Raw genomic sequence first — 21,067 nt, 5'->3', positions numbered from 1 at the left:
TTTGAGACTTCCGTAAAGCTCTTTGTCATACAGGTTCACTGAATCTTCAGTTGACCCCATTCACCCGGCCCATCTTATGTTTGTATAACCTGTGAACTGTTTTTTTTTCCCTCGAACAGGCTGTAATTATATGAAGAAATACATCTTCATATTACATAAAGGCTACGAAGAAATAAAGAAAATACAACCGGTCTTCTTCACCTCTGTTAACCTTTGTCGTTCTTCACCTCTCTCTACCGTAGCTAAGTGAAGTAGAACGTTGAAACTAGAGTTGAAGTCTTGTACAAACTTTGACCAGAAACACTAACCCTTATATAGCTGCAATAACTATTGTCTCGAATCCACTATCAAGAAGCATCTGAGACTCTAAACGATCATCGATGGTGTCCTTATCGAAAGAGATAAAGGATCAAATGTGGCATCACCTTCCATTTCACCAGATCTAGTAGCCCAGGAATAAAATCCACCGAAGCCATTAACCTAGAGCAACAACCCACATAAGAGAATGATAAAGTTCTCTAACCCTACTTTGCATGGAGAAAAGCTAACTTCTCATGCGCTTTGCCGAAGTCATCACCATTCATGACGCCGTCGTTGCTGGATCATCGGTGGTGTCCTTATCGAAAGAGATAAGGGATCAAATGTGGCATCACCTTCCATTTCACCGGATCTAGTAGCCCAGGAACAAAATCCACGGAAACCATTAACCTAGAGCAACAACCCACATAAGAGAATGATAAAGTTCTCTAACCCTACTTTGCATGGAGAAAAGCTAACTTCCCATGCGCTTTGCCAAAGTCATCACCATTGATGACCCCGTTGTCGCTGGAGGAGAGGTGAAAAAATCCAATCCTATATGATCGTCATACTATCACAGTCACTATAAAAAACTCAATCTTACTAGTAGATCGACGAGAAAGACGGAATCTCGCTCCTCGCCGTCGGCGATGTTGCCTCTAGGCCAAATCGAGAACGTAGCCGGCCCTAACTGTGAACTGGTTTAGTCATAGTATGTTCAAATCAGTCAGGTCGTTATCACTTAACTAGTACGTTTGCTGTACCTGAACCTGAACTTGTGCATTCCACATGGGCCTCATGGATCGCTTGTTAAACGTAACAGGAAAAGCGATGAGCAAATCCCTTGAGTAGCAAAAGCGTACAGCTACAAAGCAAGACTAGCAGATAAATTGCATAGTCTCTCTAAAGAAAAAAAATGATGAATTGCACAACAAGGAACTAGCTGTTCGCGAGGATGCAGGAGTATGATTCTGTCCTGCAAAAGGTTGAATGATAAATGGCCGAAAGGAAAAGAAAAAAAATAGGGCAGACAGAACGAATAGAATCGCTTTACACCCAGGACCACCTGTTGGTTGAGCCGTGAGCTGTCCATCTATTTGGGAATGGAACAAGAAGAAGCAAAAACAGTCGATGCATGGTGCATCCATAGTTCCATTCGGGCTTGAGAGGCAGGCGATGGCTACGGGAGTACGAACTGTAACAAGGCGCCTAGAACGCGGTTTCGCAGAGCGTCCTTTGCAGAAGCAGAACACTGCATCTCCCTCCCGTTCGAGCGCTAGCAAATAACCTCTGAAACCGACGCGCCGGTCGGGATTCACAGTCTCGCGCGCGCATGGCCTGGATGCGCAGGACCGTTCTAAATTATTTGCAGATCGCTTTTGCAGCGGTTTACCGCGTACTCGATGTCGAGATCCGGCGAACCCAACCAACCCATCCACTGTTGGGTGATCGGGACCGAAAGATGGCACCCACTGACCCATAACCAACGCACTGCCCCACTGTTGGAAAATACAATTATATATATTTTTGCGTACGTACGTCTATTTTAATTATCTATCTTTTCTATTTAATACTCATCTATTTATTTATTTTTTATTTACTCTATAAATTTTTTATCTATATCTCCAGTATAAATCTCAATAAATATGTCTGTATACCTTTTCTTCGACGTGTCACCGCGGAGCCCGCCCGTCTGGCACCCCACACACACTGATGACCAGCACCGAGCCGCCCGGTTCGCTCCGGGGTCTGCCTAAACCAATCGTAGCCGGCGCACCGCACACGGCGTCGGCGCTGTGGGCGGTGAGAGGCAGACACGGAGAGCCGGAGAGGGACGCAAATCACTCTCGCGCGCGACCCTTGTCTGCACTCTGTTCCCCACCTGGCCGATTGATCGATCGACGGAGAACACCCGAGGCTAACAGCAGCGCGCGCATGAGCCCACCGCACTAGACGCGTGCGCTAGCTACTCCTCGTGTCGAGTGGTGCTGGCATTTGTGCGTTCTAGCTAGCTCGCAGGATATTACCACTAGTAGCTTAGGCACGTGATGGCTCACTCGACAGCGCACAAAAAAGATAAATGAAAAGGCTTGGATGGCGAAGCCTCCGTGTTTGAAAACGAAAATAACAGAGCAATTGGTTCCTAAAAACTGAGAACGAAAGGAAGCGCTTCTAACAAAACAGTGCAGTGCAGTGCACTGTTACGCGTGTGCCTGGCTTTGATTGAGAAAAGGCAGCAGCAGCTGTCGCTCTCGGGTGCTCGTCGCGATCGTGGCCCCCCGTGTAACACAGGCTCGATGGATGGGGCGTCATGAGGAAACGATGCCGGACGCAATCCAAAGCTTAGCTCCAAAGAGCAAGCCTTGGGAAGACGTGAGCGATCGAGTCGGAGGAGTTGGTGAAGGAGTTCTTGATGCTCGAGTTACCTGCTGTCCCTCTCCACATCTGATGGAGGAGATAACCGAGGACCCGCCGTGCGTATCTGCTGTTCCTTAACAAGTTAACATTGGACGGAAACAGAACCGGATTCGGTACCGCTAGGATAAGTTCAGAGCATGTATCGTGTACCTTGCTGATACTGAGTTTACAGCGGCAGAGCCAGCCACCAAGGCACCTAAGAAACCAAACACAGATAATAATAAAAGTGGCCAGGTGGGGAAGAAAGGAAAGGATGCATCAGGAAAATGTCGTGTTCCGCAACCGGATAGCTACAGCTGCCAGATTCTTGCCCATTGTAGTAGTACCACCATGTAGTGGCAGGTGATGTGCTCAAGAAAATGTGTCACTTGTATGCACATAAACGGGAGCTGTTCTGCTCTAAAATCTTTATCTGAAGAAGCATACAGAATTTCGTGGAGATCGTCGAAATCGTCAGTATCTATATTGAAGCCTTAACACATATCTTTCGCGGCATTAACAAGAAGTATGCTACAATCAACCGTCGCTGCTGCTGACACAAACCAGAAGCTACCAATTCAACGGGCCACAACAACAGTACTACCACATTTAGGCACATACACGGATGCTAGCCTGCCTATCAACAGCATACTGGAATTATCTTGTGTGCATACAGAAATATGGAGTCGGATTGGTGAAAACGAATAAACAAACCCAAAAGAACGCGGATTCTGAAATAAGCATGTAAAAAGAACAAATGAGTGGCAGTACTACATACTGTAATACACTGCTACTCATGCATTACCTCTTCTCTTTTTTTCTTCTTTTTTTGATACCAATCTCCATTGTTGAGATTGTGGTAATTCTATATCAGTCCTATTTAAACAAGCCAATAATTTAGAGATAGCACACCGATTTGTAAAACTAGTATAGTATGGAGAGTATAGTACATCCAGTATGCACAGAAAGCTAGCAATGTCGTACGGACGGCGTGGAGGAAGCGCATTAAAACGGGTGATAGCTTCGGCGCAACCCACTGACGTTCGCGAACAGCCCGACAAGGTCTTGCTTGTACGGCAGGTACGACCGCCGTCGGCCGCCGCCGCCGCCGCCGCCTCCTCTGCCGTAATAACTCCACCGATGGCCTACGCCGTCGGCGTGGCCTTTGCTGCTTCCAGCCCCCTCCTCCTCTTCCTTATTAGGAGGAAGCTTCGCGCCCGGGGCGGTTAGGAACACGAACTTCTCCTTGCCGTCGCTGTGGCTCCGCCCGACGAGGCGCTCGCTGATGCGGCGCCACCGGAGGACCGACCCCGTGGAGCCGCTCTTCCCGCACCGCCGCGGGGACGCAGGCGCCGACTGCCCGCCGGGCGCCCACCGGCAGTAGCTCTCCGGCGGCACCCCCTCCAGCTCCTCGTCCCCGCCGGCGCTGGCTTCGTCGTGCTCCTCCTGCCGCGCCCTTGTTGTTGCTGATCGGCCGTCCTTGTGCCGCTCCCAGAACTCCCGGTCCTCCAGCAGGAGCCGACCCAGCGGCACCCGCACGGTTGCCGTCTCCGGCTCCGGCTCGTCTTCCCCCAGCGGCGGCTGGGACGGCGGACGGCCGAAGATCGGGTACACGGGCACGATGCACGCGTCGGCGGCCAGCGGGGGGACGGGGAAGCTGAACCCGTCGTCTTCGTCCTCTACGGCGGGAGACTCCGGAAGGTTCTCGGCGGGGCCCTGGCCTCTGTCCTCCATGGCTGATGAACCTTCTCCCTTCATTTTCCCGGACCCCCAAGATATTTGTTTGGTTTGATCTTGCGGCTCCGCTTCTGCGTCGCTTGGCTGGGATTGTTTCGGCGCGAGCTGGTGGCGGCGAGGTGCGGGTTGGAGTCGGAGAGGACGGGGTGACAGATAAGGTGCGCGTTCCGTGTAGCTGACTGGTGGGCTCGCTGGGACCATGAGTCAGTGATGTGGTAGTGGAAGGAAGTTTCAGCCGCAACGAGGACGTCCGACGTTCGTGGGCGGGACACCGGACACGTGCCGGTGCGAGGGTACGGCGAGCAGGGGACGGATGGGAGCTGCGGCGGTTCTACGAGGCCGGGAAACGCGAATGGAATGGGGTGCCCAGAAGAAGGGAAGGGAATAGAACCCAGTGAAACTGTACTCCGTCGTCTCCGGGCAACATTGCAACTGTGCAAGCATGTCTCCTGCGTACCACTTCTTTAACCGAATCTTCTGTTGCTTTGGTGGTGGCTGGTGCAACCTTGTTTGTTCTGGCTGTTCTTGGAACGTGGACGTGGCTAACCTAACCGCGGCGGAAGAGGAAGGGGGTCAGGGTAGTTCGGCTCGTTAGATCGCCTGCACGCGAGTTGCGCGGGCAGGCTGCTGATTTGGGTGGCCCAATCCGATGATATCGAAATTCAATTTGGAATTGGATGTTCAGTTTGATAAAAAAAAAACATTTGAACATGCGAAATATAAAATTCGACTTAAATTTAGGATGTCCGATTGAAAAAAAATTATGGATCTCCGGGTAACACTGTGTGGGATCAGGAGCTCGCCGCATGATCAGCATCAGGAAGCTCGCCCACCCACGCACACCGCGACCGCGGGTATGCTTGATGAAATCTTGGTTGGCATGCTGCCGATGGCTCGCCTCAACTTTTGTACTTGAACGTGCTGACCCCGACAGGTTGGCCGTCGTTTGCAGGGCTGTTGGCCTGTGCCGTCGGCCCGTCGGCTTCGTGCTCTTGGAAGGCACCATGGTAGTACGCGCATCAGCAGAAGGAGCAAGGTCATTGTAGTAGTAGGTGACAAGACAGATTCTCTAGGCTGGGCCCGGGAGAATGTCACTACGTACTAATTAGCAGAATGGGGACAGTAGAATGGTGTGTGACGGATGTCACTGGCAGCATGGCAACAGTCCAGGCAAAAGGTCGAGGGACCAAGCTGCAGCTCCGGCTCGTAGACGAAACTAGCTGTCCCGAAATGCTGCCTGGACCAATTTCCTGTCGTCCGTGGTTTCCTTCGGAATGGACCGGTCCAGGTGACAATACGGAGGGAGATGCAGTTCGTCTCTTAATTTTTTTATTTTTTTAATATTTTCAAAAATACATAGCAGTTTAAAAAATCACAAGTGTAACTTATCGTCATCTATTCAACAGGTGAGAATAAAGTTTTACCCTTTAAAAAGGTAAGATCTTACGGGTCTGATAGTCAGTAATTTAAAAAACTAAAGAGATGAAATTCTCATTCGTTTAGTGGGCGAGATCAAGTTCTAGCCCTCTGAATGAGCGATACCTTCATATCACTCGTTCAGCGGGTGACATATTGTACTTGCCTATTGAACGAGTGATATGTGCATATATAAATTTTTTAATTTAACCTTTTGTAGATAGTATTTTGAAAAATAGTGCACATTTATTCGGCGAGAAATGTTAGTTATCGATATTGGTTATTGTTTTGAAAATTTTTGTTCGGTGTAAATTTGTCGACAGTTGTTTATTTATTAGAATAATTACAAAGAAACCACTACTCTTGGTGTTATTGTAAGCTTGCCAATAGAAAATTGCAAAAATACCATTAAAACTGTCATTCGAGTGGCATCTTTACAAAAAATAAAAATTTAGGGAGGTATTTGCAAATGCCCCTTATTTATTTGATGTAAAATTGTATGAGTAATTTTTTAGTGAAGTAATATTGGGAGGATACAAAATCTATTTTTCAAACAATTGTAGTTGTGAAGTACTATTAGCATAGAATCTGGCACAGAGGTTACATACGTTGACAAACATTATATGTGACATAAGATTTATCATTGTTGTGCGAAAAGATCCTAACCATAAAGAGATGATGACAACAAATATTAGTATGTACGGTATGCCTGAAGACTAACCTAATAGCGTGTCGCTGTTACGGAATAAAAAAAATAATGGGTTACAACATATGCTCCTAATAAGTGCACCTTGGATATTTTCCATTTCACAGGGCTTCGAGGCCTTGCGGCTTAGTGCGACGGGCCCTCTACCGCTTTCTTTCCCTCTCGATTCGCGTGCTTCAGCCACGGCATGCTCCTTTGTTGTATTCCTCGTGAGCTCCTCCTCCTGACATTTTAGTCGTAATTCCTCGTGTTGTTGCTCGTACTCCCGGTGTTTATACACTTCTCTCTTCCACCACGTTGCTCGTACTCCCGGCGTTTATACGCTTCTCTCTTCCACCGCATACTCATATCGACTCACCGCTTATGTTCCTCATTTTGCTTCATGCCGAGCTATTCCATGAAGTCACGAATAAGTGAAGGAGGTTGGACAAAAAAAGATGGGAGATTAGTAAGATAGTGCATGAAATCATATAGAAAATATCATATGAGTTATCTATATCGCTATACCGGTGGGTACTTGTACGATCCATGTTGAGACTTGTCATACTCGTAGTTGGCACACATGAAGAAGCGTATGTCAAATGTGTAGGGGATGTACTGGGACTCGTGAAGCCTATAAGGGTCACCACAGAAGCACATCAGTGGTTCGACCCCCCTAGGGATAAAAATCTCCTAATATTTTTTGGGTGAGCTTGGTGGAGTTGAGGAAGATATTGTAGTTAAGAGAGCTGAGGAAGTGTGGTGTATGACTGGATGATGGTGGGGTTATTTATAGTGGCTGGGGGCTGATGCATGGACTGAGTGTATGGGCTTGCATGGGGGTTAGAGCGTTAGGATTCACTGTAAAAGCTAGAAAAGCTATAGTATTGATGCTTGCCAGAGATTCCCTGTGAAAATTATTACTTGATGTGGTCATTTCATTCTGCAAAAGTTCAACAATGAGTTATTATTGCCTTTGCATGGAAAGTAGGAAATCCTATGAAGCATTAGGCTTAGAAAAAAAGTAGTGGTACAATGATAAAATCTAGTCATTTTATTGAAGAAAGTAAAATACATCATAAATAAGGGTCATCATACGCATGCATTGTCTGTCTGTGGTATAGTACATAAAGCAATATGCACGGACTCGTACACATTCTATAATAAGTTACAGTGGCATGCAGTACTCCATCGCTAATCGAAGCATGCCTTATAGAAAGACAGTTTGTCGAGTGCAAGAAAATATCTACTGGATAGGTAGAAAAAATAAATACTTCTCATCCAGACATTCCTAGCGGATCTCTTGAAAGTTGCATCCATAGGGGTAGGGGTTGTTGCATACGTACCCTTATGCCATTCCATGTGCCATAGATCCAGCATAGCCAGTACACCGCACACGTATTGTGGAGGAACCTGCATGTTACTAAAAGCCATAAATGCCAGAAGAAGCTATATCCTGTCTCGTATGGCGGGTCGGAGGAACAACTCAGAGTAATATCGATGTAATCTTACGGGCTGAGGATTTAATTTCGTATTTGACGTGTATTATTTTTCATGTAAGTGTGTTGTGTTCTGTTGCACTTACTGCATAATTTTACGCAACGCCCAGCTTTTGCTTCATCCATATTATTACGGAGCCTCGTAGTCCTGCGTCGTCCCTTCTTCTGCTTCATCTTGTCAGGATCAGGGATGAACATACAATCGGGCTTAGGTTCCTTCGTAAAATAACCATACATCCTAAAACTGTAAACCTCATGGTTCCAGATGTCGAATAAAGCTTCCTTCTTGAAGTAGTCAGAAACTTACCTTCGAATCCTCATACCCGTCACAGCACACGCGACAATTACATGGGAGCAAAGCTTCTGCAGTAGCATTAGCTTGCAGCAGGTGCAAACACCTATCATCGAAGATGGTGCACTCATGGATAACTCTCTCACGCTTGCCCCCTCTCCTTCCTTTGTCTCTGCATAGAATTTTGTATCTGTGCTATGCAGTTCCCATGATCTTTACTCGGTGCATCTTTGCCTTCTCTGCCTTGTCTTTAATGTACTTAGTCATCTTTGTCGCATAAATCATACTAGCATTATTCAGCATCATGTTCGCTACTGCATTGCAGTCTCTGAAATACTTGTATATCCCATGAAGTATGAACTCTATAGTCCCCACCAACGATAACCCCCTCACATATTTCATCATCTAGTTATAAACCTCTGTTAAATTTATAGTCATAATACCGTACCTAGGCTTATTTATGTCATAGAGAAGAGTCAACTTCTCCTTCGGTTCATTCTCAATCCACTCGCTAAATAGCCTCATAGATGGTCCAGTCCTCCGTGTGATACCAACTCAAGAGGTATTGGTTCATCCTTCGGCCCCCTCATGGGCCTCCCTGCACGCTCCTGTGTTTGCTCCACCGTCAGCTCATCCAGTGTCTTCTAAAGAGCATCAAACTTCCACTGTTGGTTCTAACCGTACAACCGCTTGAACATGTTCATAAGGTTCTTGTTTTTGAATTGGCAGAAGAAGTTTGCACCTAAATATCTCATCCACCACCTACTCAGAAGATCTAGTCACATAGGTCCAATAAAGTCATTGCTCATTCCATTTTACAGATCCATAATTGCCTTGAGCATCCCAGCATACCGGTCATTTATAATGCACATGTTTGGCCAAGAACAAATAAATATTATCCTCATATGGTACATGAACCAATACCAATTGTTGTTGTTCTCACCCTTCACAAATGCGAATGCCAATGGTAGAATTTGATTGTTCTCATCAACCCTAATAGCAGTTAGGATCTATCTCGTGAACTTGTTGGTAAGGAAAGTGTCGTTGATGCACAAGATAGACCGACAATACTTGAAAGCTTCGATATATGCCCCTATTGTGAATAAGCATCACTTCAGGACGTATTTGCTAGGTTTGGACAACAATTAGTACTTATCAATATCGTAATACGTCCCCGTGTTCCTTCGAGCAAAGACGTACAACAGATGTGGTCGATTCTCACACGACAATTTGTAAGTCCTGAATCTCATCTCTATTGCCTTCCTCTTCGCCCTGTATACCTTGTTTTAGCTGATAGTGTACTTGTACTCCTCCTCAATTTGCCTGATTATGGACCCTAGTTCGTAGTTTAGGTTGTTCACAATCTGGATGTACATCACATTGACGACAATGGATGAGGTTATATTTCTATGGCTGGGCTCAAGTTGTCCTTCATGCAAATGTGCTCGACCAAAATTGACACATCCCAATAGTCAACCCACTCCCCCTTGAAGTCATGCACTCGTCACGGGCAACCCACATTCATGCACTTAACATCATATTCATTCTTGCTTTACTTGACAACATAAAACTGTCGTCAAAGCAATATCACCCATTGAATCATAACATCCTTCATGGCTTGATGGTAGGATACCTAACACATTAAGTTACCTCATTCTACATATACTCCTAGGTCACTTGATTTCTCTCATTCACCACAAAGTTGTTAAAGTTGGGATTACCCCAGTCCACGGAAATCGGAGCATCATCCTTATCATCCAAGATGTCATACTCAGGGGATTCATTAACCTCACGATCATCTGGCTTCATATGTTCAATTAGAGAAGGGATTCATTCCCACTCATCTGCCTCGCCAGTAGGCTCATTCAAATAATCCAGTGAATATGCACCATCCGGATCAACATCCTCCTCGTACTCTTCCTCCTCCGCGTACCCCTCACACTGCATCTCCCCAACTGTCTCCTTATTCTTCCATTGCACAAATAACATAGGAGGTCAACCTCTGTGCACAATATTCTGCATGTACCTCTTCCATACTTCATCTTTCCAGAGCGGGAATACCTTCCAGTACACACATTATTTGTAACGGTTGTCCACAATGCTAATAGTCATATCTCGAATCTCGGGGCTTATTTTGAAACCCTGCATTAACCAGGCACACAAGTGTCCGATACTTTTGTGCATAGGCATGTAGATACTCTTGTCCATTGACTAAAATACGGACAATACTACCTCTTCCGGATCATATAATATTTTACTGTCTCCATAAAAAATTATAAACCATCACATATCCGACATACTAGACAACCATTGATAAAAAACCCCAATACTATTTAAACAGAACATAAATAATTATGTAAAACTACATTTACAATGAAAGATTCGTTATAAACATAGTCCAATATGTAATCTATACTGCAACAAAATATTCCCAGGTCATACATCAAACACCTCTAAATTCTACATCTACCACATCAGTTATGACTATACTATGCCTAAAACCTACATTTAAAACCTAACATGTCTAAATACTACATCTAATTACAAAAATATACGTATAAAGGATTTAATTGCTAAACTATATCAAACTCTAATTCTAAAACTAGCTATACACTCTAACCTACGTGTAATGACTATCCCACTAGATTTATAAAAGAATTCTAAATCTAACATCTAACCTCTGTCAAAACCTAACACTATTAACTATCTTACCGGATTTGTAAAAATAAAAAATATATATATATATATCTTTTCTCCAGCAGAACTTCACCGATTTAATACCCAAAATATCTCACCTCCTCAACGAATAAGACCTTTTGGATTGGCCCATGCAGTGGAGACGTCACAAAGGTCTCGCCCGTTTAGTGGGCGAGAACTTGATCTCACTCGTTGAACAAACGAGATATTTCTCTCTCCGGTTATTTAATTCGTTGATCGTTAGAACTCACAAAATTTATCTGTTCAACGAGTGAGAATAAATTCTAGTATATTGAACGAGTGACGGTAGGTTAAATTTTGATTTTTTTAAAACGGTTGTATATTCTTAAAAAATGTTAAAAAAATAAAAAATATAAAAATTCTCGTCTCTTCCGTGCGATGGGCCAGCCATCACGGCCCTCAGTTTCAGCTTCTCAAAAAGCCTGCAAAGTCAAGACATAGTGCACTGACTGACGTTCTAGCACCTCGCCTCTGATGGGCAGCAGTACTGTACAATGCCTCCGGCCCAGGGCCAGATTTAGAAACAATGCACGGTTAATCGCGACTCGCGCATAGTGGTTGCTGCAACAATACCTACCAATTGTCGTGGTCTTTGTTAATAGTATAGCTAACCTAGTTGTAATATTTTGTTATGATAATTTTTAATTTAAAATTATTTTTTTAGTTTTTTACGAGTTTAGTGTCATTTAATTACAAAATATATAAAATTAAAAGAAAAATAAAAATTATGTTAGGAAAAATAAAAATATTTATGTTTTAAATTTGTACCGAATCTTATATACGTATTAGTTTGATTCATATATATATTGATCAATTATTAAAATCGTACATCAGGTTTAGGCAGTCCAAACAAAATTATAGTTTTAACTTGTTCGAACTCTTTATTTAGATATTTTGGTTCACAAACCATGTTAAAATTGAATTACTGATTTTCCATAATTTTTAATATCAGATTTAGGTATTTTTAAATCGTATTTGATATGGATTCTTTGTTTTTCGAATTTTTTGGTATTTGTTAATCGTATTTGATATGAACTCTTTGTACCGAATTTAGTTATTTATTAACATATTTGATATAAGCTCTTTAGTTTAATCTGGACGTTAGATATTTATAACAATGAGTAGAGTCAGTAGACTATCATTTTTTCGGTTAACGTAGTAATTTCATGACTTTAAGAACAAACATGATAATTCTTTTTTCTCCTAAAACAATAATATAATAAATTGTTTTAAGCGTTTGACCCCTTATAATTATAGCTAGCAAACTATAAAAATTTGATGGAAAAAATAATTATAGTACGATTTTGTGAAACCCGTGTCCAAGGAGTGATGTTCACGCATATTCTCGTCAACAGCTGACCTCTCTTTCCAAATACCTCTTCTTCCTACATATATCTGAGAGAATAATTGGTGACCTCTACAAATGACCTCTTACCGTATAGGTATTTGCAATCCCTGGAGTATAATTACTCCAACCGTATATATTATACCGATGTATATATTACACCGATCAATAATTTATAAGTGCCGGAAATTTCAACTAAAAGGAGAGGAAAGTTTCGAGATCTAAGGAACTTTCAACTAGTGATTAAGATTTCGTCGAAATTTTGATAAAATTTTATGAATTTTAGGATATTCATAAGAGAATAAAATATCTTATTTTGAATTTTTTCTTTTACCGACCTGCTAGGCCTATAGAATAGTGGACGAAAAACGATCAAAATTTCACAGTCTTTTCGCCGGTGAAAAAAAAATTATAAAATAAAATTGAAATCCCTTCTTTCAACTACTAACACAAAACTTCCAACACAAGGGAAGTTTCAAGGTCAACTTTTGGACTTCTTCAAGTTCATCGGGAAACTTTCGATCGAAGAACTCTGAACTTCATTGTAGAACGTTCAATTTAGATCCTTTTCAATCGGAATTCAAAAGCTTTCAACCAAAAGAAAAGGAGAGCTTTCGAGTTTCAAATCAAATTAAGCCTTTATTTGAAGCACCCATCTGCTGGGGACTGTATATCGAAGTTGTTGGATCTAGTCGCGATCAGGCGCTAAGCCTATTAATTCTTCCTCTTCTTCACCTACTGCTCGAGCACAGACTCTCAATGTTGTCACCGATATTGTCCTTTGGTGGCGAAAGAGGTATCGCAGACTCTCGGCGGCTCGTCATAGCTTATAGCATACGCGAGACAAAACAGCTGGTGTGCTGGTGTCGGTCACTGACCGAAGAGAGTGAATAGTGGGGATGGCGAAGAGGAAGTAGAAATAGGAAAGACAAAAAGATGACGTGGTGCTGTTGTGCGTGAAGACGACATTAGCACTCGTGAGATAGTAGTCAAACAGAAAAGGAAAAAAAAAAAGTAATAAGCCGTAGATGGCTAGTGAAGGTGATTGTATTTTTTGCCATGAGTATGAGGAATCAAATATCATGTTTGTTTCTTTTGTGTCATATTAAGATAGATTTTTTTAATAGTGTTTGTGGTGACTTTGTCAATCCTCTAAGTTTTGTATCTTCATTCTTCAATATGAGTTGTGTAAATATATAATAGTGTGAGTGTGTACGCACGTCTAAATGTTGTACTGAGATTTTAAAAAGAGAAAGAAGTAGGGCCTATCATGTTTTGTTCGTCAGCTCGAAAATAAAGTAAATACAGTTTCGGTCATTTGATCCAATTTACTTGAATTGTCACATAAATAGCAACAAGGCAATAATTTGTTATGAAGAGCATTTAGTTATATTGGATAGAATATAATAATTTATACTCTTATATAATTCACAAGTTGTGTCAGATCCGAATGATCTTCACTATCTATCCACATCGATTAAATAGTCACCATACAAAACTGAACCCTATTTTTCTTAAAAATACTATAAATCACTCATTACTTGCCTTGTATACTAGTCGTCTCCCTTCATCCGATAATTCATCTCATTCTAGTTCAATCTACGCAGCAAACATAATAGCATTCTGGTCAATGTTACTAGATTTTAGAAAGAAGAAAGTTACGATCAATGTTACTAGATTTTAGAAAATGATATATTTTATTTCATTTTGCTAGGAATATAGTCTGGTGTATTTTGACATTTGTGTGCCGCAAACCGAACACACATAGCATCCAAACAATATTGCTTCCTGATTTTTTTATGAATAATTAAGTACAATAGACCGCATAAGGAGACTGAATTATCATGTATCCCACATTATACACTAAACATAATTCCATGAATAAAATATATAGAAAATAAAATAATGAAATAATAAAGGTACAATTTAAGAAAATAGATGGAGTATTAATTTGCTTTCATATTTTTTCGAGTGATTAAATATGAATTAGTGTGAAGTACGGAGCAAGTATAATTATATTTTTTTGTGCGCCAGGTGTCATACAATTAATTTGTGATTGCCCTAGAAATGAAATCTTATTTTGGACTTACACGTCGCTTTTCTTTTGCATCCTAATAAACAAGCACAAATCCCATGCATATAAAACAACAATTAATTTATGAATCCCCGTGGATCATGCACAAGACAATACGTGGAGAATGAGATTTTTTTAATCGAAACTGTGTATATGATTTAAGTAAATCAAATACATGGTGCAATTTTTATTTTTTGTCATATTTTTACTCATTCTTTATCTATATTTATATTTTGTATAAAATAGATTCAAACAATTTTCACCATACATCTTACACAATTAAATAATCCACCATTAAAATTGATTCTCGTCTTCACCCCTCTCAATTGTTTATGTCTATTCCATCCACCATCCCCACGTTACAGCCACGATCAGCTATCCTTACCTTCCTTCCCTGCTTCTTTCCTCCTCCGCCCGTCCCTTCCACACGTCTTCCCCCTCCGACGGCGGGCTCGAGCACCGTGGAGCGCAGCGCCCGGATCCTGAGGAATCAAGGTGGCAGCGTCGTGCTCAAATCCGAAGGAATAAAAACGGCGGCATCATCGTCCTCCGATCCTGGTCGGCATTGTCGTCGTCCACGTTGGACAGTGACGGATCGTTGGGGCAACTTGGCTGCATGGCCGCGTCAGGACTCTATTGCCATGTCGTGGCTCGTGCAATCCATCACGGTTGCACTCTCCTCACGGCGCGATGCATACTCACCCCGAGCTTCGAGCTCCCGCAGCAGGAGCCCGGGATCGGCGCGATGCTGCCTTTTTATCGCCGACCGCCTCCTCGGATCAGCTCGACGCAACCTACTCAATATTGTTTCAACTAATTAGATTATTCATGTAGATATAATAATTTATTCTTTTGTTGGTTTGCGATGAGATTTTTTTTACTAACTTCATGTACGTGTGAAATGGTCAACAACTATAACCATTGATTTGTATTATGAATGTTTTTAATGGCATTATGGTTTATATTAAGCAACTGGTTATCTGATTGTGTATTTTTTTTTTGACAATTATAATGATATATAATGCACATTAAGATAGATATGAATTAAGAAAAAAGTTCTTGTTGTCCTACTAAAATACAATAGGAATTAATCTAAGTACTATTTGATAGAGCTCAAGATTCATGTAAGACTTAGAGTTTGTAGGATAAAATAAAATAGTTTAAATATCTGTTTTTATTTCAAAATAAGAAACAAATTGCTAAACTAAAGACCTTTAATCTGCGCTGCAGCTTCAAAAATTTCTAAAGCTAAAGACGACCGGCTTTAAATTTTTTTGGAGTTGTAGCTCCCTAAAGACAACATCTCTGAAGCTATACAGGAATTTGTTAAACGAATAAGAGATTAGACAGTTCGGAACGAAAGATTAGTTGTGTTATTATTTTTTTTCTCGTGACTATTATACAATTTATTTTTCTTCTTTATATATTTTAAAACCATCTAAGCATATAATAACTTACCCAAAAATAAATAATCATATTAGTTATTACTTTAATTATATATAATTGTAATAGGTGATTGTACACTTATAAACTGCAGTTTGCTTTCAAATATGGAATCTATAAGCACATGTGTGACACTTGTGCATGGTTAAAAGTGACACATATAACCTCCAACTGTCACATAAATATCAAGAAGGCAATAATTTGTTTTGAAGATCATTTTAGTTTTATTGGACAGAAAATAATAATGGCTCAGATAACCGTACAGTCAAAGAGGACCAGTAGGTGCAAGTTAGCAAGATACTAGTTATTTGCAATCGACAAATGCTTTCACACCACACGCATGCATGGTCACACGATTGTCGTCGAGTGTGGCGAGGTGCCGCGTCGTCAAATGTTTACGAGCTGTTGTTGCGTTGTTCGATTTCCAAAATTTGTTTGTTGCTGTAGCCTTCATGATAACAACTGTGGTTATTGATAGTTATACTTGCTCATCTTCTTTTTTAAAAAATATAAATATTTCTTGATTTTGAAGGGATGATATTTGTCCAACAGTATAAACGAGATACGAAACAAACACGCACCCGTTTAGAACACGAGTGTTTGAATACGACGAAGTTTCGCCGAATGGTGCACGCACCTCGCCTCGGATTTACCAGCCTCCGGTTGGAAATTTACCAGCATTCCGTCACCCATTAGCGGCCTCCAGATTGCTGTTGGTAAAATACAAATGCCGGCAGAGTTGCAGGTTCCAGGCTTCCAGCCATTGTGTGAGTGATAGTAGTCACACGGTTTCTTTCAGCGATCCGTCTGAGACACGGACGATTCGAGCCAACGATGTACAATTTTTTTCCGGGAAAAAGGAAAACAAGAATGTACAGAGATCGCCAAAAACAGCAACCTGGGAGAATTCGACCGCTCAAATTATGTACAGCTTGTAAAAATACAGGTCGAGCTCCCCAAAACCAAAAGAAGATAAGACAGGACGAATTTTTTTTTTGGCAAGGAACAGAGCCAGTTGGAAACGAGCTGGCCACCGAGCAGAAGAAGGAAGGCCTTCCTCTGGTTGGGGCTGCGCGGCACACGCTGCGCATCAAGCAGCAATCGCCATTACCACCTCCAATCATGGCGCTTCTCCCAGACATCCACCGGCCGGTGCCCCTCGGACCATGGCATTGGCACGGCCCGGCGGCGTACACCAAACAGTAGCCGCCGCCGTGCAGCGGCAAACCTTTCAGAAAAGGAAAAAGAGCGGGCCGCAGCAGTGTATCGGACGGCACGGGCGGCTTCGCCAGTCACGACTCACACCGCAGGTCCGCATCCTTTCTACAGCCGTCTCCGTCGGCGTTGCGGCCGTTGGCCATGTTGCCGGCTCCCACGGGCGGGGGTGGGTTCACGGTCACGGAGATGGACAGGCGGCCGAAGCCCCAGTGCCCCACCCGGTACATCTCCATCCACACCTTTTCCGCGTCGAGCCTGCCTGACGACGAGCTGCTCGCCCGCCTCGCCGCCGCGCCGCGAGCGTCCGTCTCCAAGACCTCCTCGCCTTTCAACGCCGCGTCGGCGTCCGCCTCGGGCACCCAGTGGCCGCGGCCGCCCGCGCGGCACTTGGCCTTGGCGGCGGGGTCCATGTCGCGCACCCGCTTCTTATGCCGCAGGTCGCCCTGCCGCCGCCGCAGCCGCCGCAGGCAGCGGCGCGCCACGGCCAGCGGGGCCTTGACGAACGCCAGCCCCAGCAGGCTGACCACCGCGCACGGGCAGCAACCCAGCGCGATGACGTCCGCCAGCGTCACCGCCACGCACGACCGGCAGGACTGCGCCGTGCAGTCCGCCTGGTCCACCACCGGGACCGCCGCCGCGGTGGGCCCGCCTCCGTCGCCGTGCCCGTCGTGGTAGTAGAACCGCCCGCGCCGGCTCTCCGCCATCGTGCCACCGCCGTCGCCGCCGCGGCGTCCCCCGGAGCGCGCGGCCGTCAGTTCCTCATGCCGCCGCTGCAGCCTGTCCATCGCGGGGAGGAGTGAGCCGTGAGCTGAAGGACGACTGGACAAATGGGCCAGACGGCCATGGCTTCACCGCATCACAATTCGCAACGGGGTTTCCCTTGCCGGTTTCGCAGGGAGAGGGGCCGCCTCTAGCCGACGAGTAAACGGAGGCAGTAATGTAAGTAGAGTGGTGGACCGGCGCGCGAAGCAAAAATGTGTCGTTTTCTGAGCACAGTGGCGGACTGGGAACGCAGCCACACCATGCCGTGAATTGAGCGTTGGGCACGGACACATGCGAGCAATGTGCAGACCCCACCATAAATAGAAGGTTTTGGCCGATGGCGAGGCATCGACTAGTGGCATGGCTCGAGTAGACCAGACCAGACCGCCAAGGCCAAGACGGAACTCCTGCCAAAATGGTCCTATGTACAACAAGAAAGCTCTTGAAACCAAACGGCAACACAGCGCTACTAATACATAGCCACTGTAAGTAAGAAAACCACTAAAATCCAAGTCATATTCCAGGAGCCTAATCACAGCACGCGATAGATATTAGATAGCAACCCAGCCTAGTGGTGCCAGGACGACTGCAAGAGCTACAGTGGCCGCCGGTTCACCCTGCTCTCCTCTGCGTTTGGAGGGCACGGCACGTACGCGCTCGCTCCGCTCTGCGTCGAGGGGCCGCCGGGCCGGGGGCTTCTACGTCCTGGTCCTGGTCCAGGTCCAGGCACTGTACGGACACGTCGGACGGGTACAGCCGGGAACTGTAGCTCTCATCAGCGCCCGGCTATCCTGGCGAGGCAACAATGGCGTGGCGAGGCATGGATTGATGGATCTCCCGCCGGCCCGATTCCTGCCTGACGCAGGGCGGGCCCGGCCTGGCATAATTGCCGGGCTTTGGGTACGTTTACTTAAAACTTGGCAGAGGTGTGCCCCAACTCTAAGGCGTGGGGCCCGGCTGCATGAATCCCCCTTGGTGATGGATGGATGGATCGATTTCTGGTGCCAAGTACCGCATCAGATGGTGACAAGGACAAGTGCAAATTAATAATGCCATAGGTCTCGTTCCATTTCTCTCTCTTTTTCCGAATCTTTTTTCCTCCTCTAGTTGGTTTAGTATGGGAGGATGAGTCCGAAGAAATATTTTTTAGATAAAATATGATCTTTACTGTATAACTTTAATTACTCTTTTTTATTAGAATATATTTATAGAATATATTAATTTTGTTTACACATGATTTTAATGTTTATAAATTAAATATTTTGAAAGAGCTATTATTAGCTAAAATTTTAAAAATTTAATTTTTTTAAACGATATTTATTTATGACACCGATGGAACTGGTCGGAGTAGGAGGATTCTGATAGTATTGTTCTGATGTGATTTGCCTGGTACTGTGCATTGCATCTTCCCCCACTGAACAAGCGCCTAAGCTTGACCAGGCTAGCTCGTTTGTAAATAATGAAGCTCTTTGATTTAGAAGCTTGATCTTAACTCTATAAAACTTTCAGCTTTAGAACTCGACTTGAAATTCAAATTTCTCACTGTAGAATAATAGGGGGACATGCATGCATGTCTAAGTACACTCGAAGCCTAACAAGACCAATAACCAATCGGATTTGTGTCGCCTTCAATCTTTGCTGTGTCGCACACCGGACAACAATTAAATACGCAGCAGAGCGAAACCTGCCGTGTCGACCCTGTCCCCAAATCATTGCAGGTTCCTGATCGATACTAACCTGGAAGACGGACATGATGATGATGATAATTGCGGCGACCAAGCTGCACGCTTCGTCGATGTTTAGTGTGCGTTCGGTGGTTAAGCAAAGCAAGCTCATTTTTAATGCCATTAGCTTAGGTCCACGCCCCCAGAGAAAACTGCGTGAACGCTTTGATCAGTGTCGCTCTCTATGTGGAAAGAGCACATGTCCATCGGACGCTCCGATATGTTTAGCACTGCACGGATGCATGGGTAGAAACGGCAGCATGTCCCAAATTTTAGAATGGATTATGCTGGTGGTTAGGCGGCGGCGAAGGCAGGATTCCGATTTCCTGTGGCTTCACCTCTCACGGCCCAGCGATGGGTTGAATACTGTATTTGGCATGTGCGCCTTAAGAACCTATGTAATCGTTGGAAGCTGGAGGCGTGCACGGCATGGAATTTGGGCCTGTTTGGTTCACAGCTTAAAAATATCTAAGCTTGCTAAATGTATTTGTCTAAGATGCTATAGCTATGGTGAAAAAAATCATCACCATACCTTAGACTATCTATCAGAATTTTATCATAATTTTCTAAGTCTCTGACATATAAACCACACCAACCAAAAAGTAATCTTATCATAACTATGATTACAAACCAAACGCCTGTCTAAGATAATCAAACTAACCTAACCTGAAGTGTAACAAAGTGTAACAGCATGTTACTATAAACCAAACATGTACTTACACTGCAGCCTAGCCTACCATAGTACAATCACGAAAAGGAAGGAGCATGCACACGTCAGGTCTTTGCACACTTCGACAGCAGTGCACCTATGGAGAGGAGGCTGCATAGGTTTCGACGACCTGGGCCCTTGGTAGAGCAGAGTTCATGGCTTCAGGTTTCGACGAAAGGCCGGGAGCGGGGAGCCAGGATGATAACTAGTGTAAACAAAGGGGAAGATTCCACTTACGGCATTAGAAAACGCAAGCGGAAGCCATAGGACCCAAGACTATATTATCTAGCTACTACCTTTGCCTAGAGATCCAATAATCGGAAGAAAAATAATTGATGTGGCAGAAAAAAGAAATGGTGATCACACTCTACTCGGTATTATCGAGAAAAAAAATTACTCTTCTCGGTGTTAGCGCGGAAGAACCGGCCGGAAATTTTTTTTAACGTAAAATATATACTCCATTTTTTAACGTAGAACCTGCCTGGATTCTGAATCCTCTGCCACTGCCCTGACATCGTTTCAGAGCAGTGGCCGGCTAGATCTCCTAGGACATCACACTTGCCGAGGTACATGGGTCCACGAGGTTATTTCGACTCACGAATCATCAGAGCCGGAGGCGTACGTACAAAAGTTATCGGTACTTCACTACTGCGTACTCCATTTAAGAGTCGCCATGTGCGCCTTCTTTTTTCCTTCGCTGTGAAACACTGAAACTGCAGATGCGAGTTACTCATACAGTCCTGAATATGTG

At 44.0% G+C, this 21,067-nt stretch overlaps 2 protein-coding genes across 2 annotated transcripts; both read right to left on the bottom strand.

Annotated features, from left to right (window-relative positions):
• Positions 1–3,423: 3,423 nt before the first annotated feature.
• On the bottom strand, positions 3,424–4,779 carry LOC133917815 (uncharacterized). The gene has a single exon (XM_062361659.1). It carries the CDS (start codon positions 4,630–4,632, stop codon positions 3,700–3,702), a length of 933 nt encoding a protein of 310 aa, XP_062217643.1. The 5' UTR covers positions 4,633–4,779; the 3' UTR covers positions 3,424–3,699.
• An 11,917-nt stretch (positions 4,780–16,696) lies between these two features.
• LOC133889219 (uncharacterized) lies at positions 16,697–18,246 on the bottom strand. The gene has a single exon (XM_062329712.1). The coding sequence runs from the start codon at positions 17,904–17,906 to the stop codon at positions 17,196–17,198; it is 711 nt and encodes a 236-aa protein (XP_062185696.1). The 5' UTR covers positions 17,907–18,246; the 3' UTR covers positions 16,697–17,195.
• Positions 18,247–21,067: the final 2,821 nt, after the last annotated feature.

This window comes from Phragmites australis, chromosome 1 (genome assembly GCF_958298935.1).
Source record: "Phragmites australis chromosome 1, lpPhrAust1.1, whole genome shotgun sequence".
In the NCBI taxonomy this organism is placed as follows: domain Eukaryota; kingdom Viridiplantae; phylum Streptophyta; class Magnoliopsida; order Poales; family Poaceae; genus Phragmites; species Phragmites australis.
Note: the sequence above shows the minus strand (reverse complement) of the source record. Positions and strands in the feature narration are given on the sequence as shown.

Bases quoted from the DNA above. Each gene is read 5' to 3' on its own strand.
- LOC133917815 (XM_062361659.1), bottom strand. From the start codon at position 4,632: ATGGTCCCAGCGAGCCCACCAGTCAGCTACACGGAACGCGCACCTTAT.
- LOC133889219 (XM_062329712.1), bottom strand. From the start codon at position 17,906: ATGGACAGGCTGCAGCGGCGGCATGAGGAACTGACGGCCGCGCGCTCC.